Source organism: Pipistrellus kuhlii, unplaced genomic scaffold (assembly GCF_014108245.1).
Source record: "Pipistrellus kuhlii isolate mPipKuh1 unplaced genomic scaffold, mPipKuh1.p scaffold_m20_p_125, whole genome shotgun sequence".
NCBI lineage: Eukaryota > Metazoa > Chordata > Mammalia > Chiroptera > Vespertilionidae > Pipistrellus > Pipistrellus kuhlii.
The window spans coordinates 224,819-229,666 of NW_023425433.1; the positions used below are offsets into that span (position 1 = coordinate 224,819).

Sequence of the window (4,848 nt, forward strand, 5' to 3'; positions counted from 1 at the left end):
GGTCTTCCGAAGCAGAGAGGGGAAAGCAGAAGACAGCTCCTAGTGGGGAGTGGTCTGAGTGACCACATCTGTGGCAGAAGTAAGTCCAATCCCCTGGGACCCTGTGTCTCAAGCTCCTAAGAACTGGCTCTGCCTCTGAGGGCCACTGTGTGACTCAGCGGGCTCCGCGCTTGGGCTTCAGGGTCATCTGTGTACTGCCCCTCCCTTCAGTAACCAAAGACACAAGTATCCACCACTGTGTCCCGGGTTTCTTTATTAAAATCAAAGTGATAGGGGATTAAAATCAAGAGCATCACTGAACTTCACCTTCCCGCCCACCAGCTCCCCAAACTCCTGCCCCCACACCGTTTGTGCTCCCAACTCAGTGAGAAGAACTCGGCCCCAGAGCCCTGGGACTCGGGCTCTCTCCCTGGCTCCCTGGGAAGGAGGCGGCTCAGCTGGAGTGCATGGGGGAGCCCAGAGGGGTGACCGGCACTGCGGGGAAGGCCTCCCCCTCAGGGAACGGGACGGCGGAGTACAGCGCGGTGAAGTGAGGGCCTGGATAGCCCGGGCCAAAGTGGGTCCCTGGGGCCACAGGAAAGGATACCGGTGCCCCTGGGAAAGGAGGCCTCGGAGCCTCAAAATCCTCCCGCTGAGAATAGTCACTGCTTGATCGTTTGCCCTTCTGGCGCCGGTTGCAGAACCACACTCGGACCACCTGGGGGGGAGAGGGGGGTGACTTGTTTATAAACTCCGGTGGATCACTTACCACAAACCCAACAGACCCAGAGAGGCTGAAGGGCAGGCACGGGAGCTCGGGCCAGGGGGCGGGGGCAGGGAGCGTGGGGGGCACTCACGTCCTTCGCCAGCCCGAGCTGCTGGGCGATGTGGCTGATCTGCTGCAGGGTGGGCTTCGGGCACTGCAGGAACATGCTCTCCAGGTTGCCCTTCACTCGGTTCTCGATACTCGTCCGCTTTCTCTTTCGGGCCTGCATCAGGGTCTCCGCTTTGCATATCTAGGCACGGGGGAAGGGGTGACAAAGAGCTAGGAGGACAGACTTCGAACCCAGAACCCACGAGGTCTGATTCAAGAGCAAGTTGCTAAGGGCATTGGTGGAGGTGTCACCAGAGCGGAAGATGAGAAAGAAGGACCCTGCAAGGGCAGGCTTAGACCAGCAGCTGCCCCAGCCCGGCAGCACTGAGCCATCACCTCCCCCCAGGGAGGGCTGCCGGCCGGGGGAGCAGTGGAGGGAGGGGTGTCACCACAGGCCCCGGGCACCCGCCCTCCCTCACCTCCTGCAGGTTCTCATTGTTGTCAGCTTCCTCCACCCACTTCTGCAGCAGGGGCCGCAGCTTACACATGTTCTTCAAGCTGAGCTGCAGAGCCTCGAAGCGGCAGATGGTCGTCTGGCTGAACACCTTGCCTGGGAGGTGGGTTGAAAGAGAAGATAAGGCAACAAGAAAGGCCCTCGTGACCCCAAGACCCAGGGTCCCACACCAGGACCCACTTCCCAGACGGAGCTCAAGGCCCAAACATCTTTTCCTCCCTCTGCAGCCTCGTCCTGGGCAAGGACAGAGGCTGCCCCAGCACCCGCCCCTCCCTCCCTCGGTAGCAGAGGCCCAGGTTCAGGACTGCGGGGGGGGGGGGGGGGGGGGGGGCGGGGGCTGTGTTCTATGGGACTGGACAGAACAGAACATGCGGAGAGGACCCACCGAAGAGGACGCCCAGGGTGAGCCCCACGTCGGCCTGGGTGTACCCCAGGGTGATCCTCTTCTGCTTCAGGAGCTTGGCGAACTGCTCGAGGTCTTTCTGCAGAGCTCGCATGTTCTGCGGCGGGAGGGCGTGTGAGAACAGCACACCTCTGTCCCCCCTGCCCACCGGGCTGCAGGAATGCCTCTGCGTCCAGGCCACCCACCCAACGCTGAAACAACCCATCCACAGCCGCATTCACCCCGAGCAGCACACGCAGAGCTGCGGGCGGCTCACGGGGAGCCCTGCTGGGCGGCTCTGCCACCCACGAGGCTTCAGGCTGGAGGAACAGCCTAGAGAAATCAAGGGCACCAGCGCGAATTCTCATCCCAGATGCAATCTCCCAGATGCTTGTGGGGTCCCAGGCTGGACCCGGCCTGCGCACAACACAGAAAGCTACAGGTGCCCTAAGAGGCATGACAAAGTGCTTTGCATATAGCTGGTGAATTTAAAAGGTTCACTGTCCCCTTCTTCAATTGATGTTAGTGAGGTGTGGGTGTGGGGAGAGAGAAACATATATCCGCTGCCTCCTGCAGGCTCCAGACTCCCGAGGGGGGAGAGGAGGAGGGAAAAGGGGAAGGGGGAAGGGGGAAGGGGAGGAGGGGGAGGAGGTGGTGGTGGTGTTGAACCTGAAACCTGGGTGTGTGGTAATTGAACTCCCCAAAAAAGCCAACTATCCCTTGTTTTTATGTCTTTTTTTTGCAATATGGAAGCATCCTCAATGATTAATTCAACTGATTTATTCTATACCTTCTCTAAGCCAGTGGCTACACAAAACAGACCAAAAACCCTGGCCTCAGGAGTTTCCATGCTGGTGTGGAGACAATCATTGCTATCGGGTGTCAGCATGGGGAAAAGCGAAGCCAGGAAGAGGCTCACAGAGCGCAGCAGGGTGGGCATTAGGAGACAATGTAACAATGTCAATAGACGGAGGTGGTGCACCGAGCGAAGGGACCCAGCCAAGTGGGACGCCCTGAGGCGGGCGGGGGGCGAGGCGGGCAGCACGAGGCCCGCAGGTGAGTGGGATGAGTGGGCAGAGGAAGGGAAGGGCGAGGAGCCAGGAGATCAGAGGGGTGAGCAGGGCCGAAGTTGCATTGAGTTGAAATGATCTGACTCCCACATGGCAAGGTGTTCAGTCCAGTTGAATGGTGACCAGAGACTAAGGAGGAAGTGAGGGGGTCACTAGGGAGGCCGCTGCATTATCCAAGCACAGATGGTGGTGGCTGGGACAGGGTGGCAGCAAGTATTGGTTTGGGGCGTATTTCCAAGGTAAAGCTGTGGTTTTCCAAAGGAGTGGTCATAGGGAGACTGGGGAAATGATGCCTGGTCTGGGCCTCGGGCTCCTGGGCGAGGTGCAGCTGCTGAGCCATCCCAGCAGACGGCAAACGCAGCAGTCAAGTCTACGAGGCCCTTGAACCTTGAGGGTGGACAGCAAGGAAAGGTAGACGGGAGGGGTGGGTGTGCTGAGCCCAGGGCACTCCAGGGAAGAGTTAGGCCTTGTGCGCCCAGGAAGCCTTGAGGAAGTATTTCGAGGGTAATCAGTCACATCAACTTCACACCCGCTACCCAACCCCAATCCTGCTCAGCCAATTTCAAACCCGCAGCTGTCCCCATCAGGGCTCTTCCAAATCCCACTTTGGGAGTTTGAAGTACGGTAAACCCCAGCTCAATTCCTGGCTTTATCACTTAGCAGCTTAAGAGCCGTGAAACAGGCTAACGACACCTCCCTGGGAGAGTTTGGGGCAGTTAATGAGATAATGAGGTAGAAACGGAGCACACGGCCAGGCACTTAGGGAATGGGCCGCAATTGGCAGCCATTATTATTCAAGGCTGTGCCTCGGGCCTAGAGGCCGGGCTCCGGCCCGCGGAAGCCGCCCGCCCCCCCTCGGCGGGCCAGAGGCCTCGGCTGGACCATTCCCCGAGCGGTCGGCAGGACTGAACGGCTTCCGGGGGGTGCCCTCCGCACCAGGGGGCTCTGGGCCCAGGCAGAAGCCGTGGGGGACCAGGCCTGAAGTGGGCGGGAGGTGAGCCCGCGCACCCGGCCACACAGCCCAAACAGGAGCCCGACGGAAACCAGCCACACCCTCCAGCCTCCGAACAATACCCCCGGGCTTTACCCGGGCCTTTGGGAAGATAAGGGTCTAGTTATCCAGAGGCTCCAGTGGAGCAGGGCTCACACCCAAGCAGGGCCAGACGCTGGCTGTAGTGACCAGACCCCAGCCAGGCCTCGGGGGTGGAGGGCACGTACTTGGCCAGAAGGCCAGGCGCGAAGCAAAGCAAGGCCATCCCCGGCCAGCTTCCGACTCCCGAGGCCACCGTCCCGGCCGCCCGGTGGCTCCGCCGGAGTTCTGGCCCCGGTTCCCGCCCGGCCTATACAGCTCCCCTCGGGTTCCAGGCCAAGAAGGCTGCAGGCCAGCACTGCCCCTCCCCTCCCTGGCCGCCCCCGCCGGTCCCGCCACCACCCAGCCCCCCGCACCTCGCTCACCTCCTCCTGGGCGCTGGGCTCCAGCTTCTCCTTCTCCAGCTTCAGGGCCCCGGGCAGGGCGGCGCAGGGCTCGGGGGAGGCCCCGTCAGAGTTGCTCTCCACCCTGGCTCCTGCCTCGCCCTCCAGCTGGGGGGCCTCCAGGCCGCCTGGGGGTGCCAGCCCCACTCCAGCCTGTGGCCCACAGTAGGCCATCCCCCCGCAGAACTCATACGGCGGCGGGCATGGGGAAACCCCCCACACCTCGGTCCCGGGCGCAAGCCCCGGCCCGATGGCAGACCCTCCGGGAGGGCCCTGGAAGCCCAGCCAGGTCCGAGGGTCAACCCAGCCCGACTCCGGCCCCCCAGGCCCATCGCCTCCACCACCTGGGGGGGGCGAGAAGGCAAAGTCGGAAGCCAGGTGTCCCGCCATGGGAAGGACGGCGCCCCAAGCCGGGGGCCGGTGGAGGAGGGCTCTCCTAGGCACTGCTCGCCGCTCGCCCCCTCCCCAACCCCACCCACTAGCCTTGACCTCTGGCCCCGCCCCCTGGGTGGGGGGAGGCGAGGGCCATGGAGGTGAGAGAAACTGAGGCGAACGGTGTTTGCCGGCTGGGAGCGGTGGTGTCTGTGGCAGTGGAGTGTCTGGGAGCCCAGGGCCC

General features: G+C 62.5%; 1 protein-coding gene across 1 annotated transcript; it reads right to left on the minus strand.

Annotated features, from left to right (window-relative positions):
- Nucleotides 1-246: 246 nt before the first annotated feature.
- On the minus strand, nt 247-4,622 carry POU5F1 (POU class 5 homeobox 1). The gene is made up of 5 exons (XM_036434517.2): nt 4,215-4,622; nt 1,693-1,807; nt 1,273-1,403; nt 837-995; nt 247-697 (listed from the first exon to the last, which is right to left on the minus strand). The coding sequence occupies exons 1-5, from the start codon at nt 4,620-4,622 to the stop codon at nt 434-436; spliced, it is 1,077 nt and encodes a 358-aa protein (XP_036290410.1). The 3' UTR covers nt 247-433.
- Nucleotides 4,623-4,848: the final 226 nt, after the last annotated feature.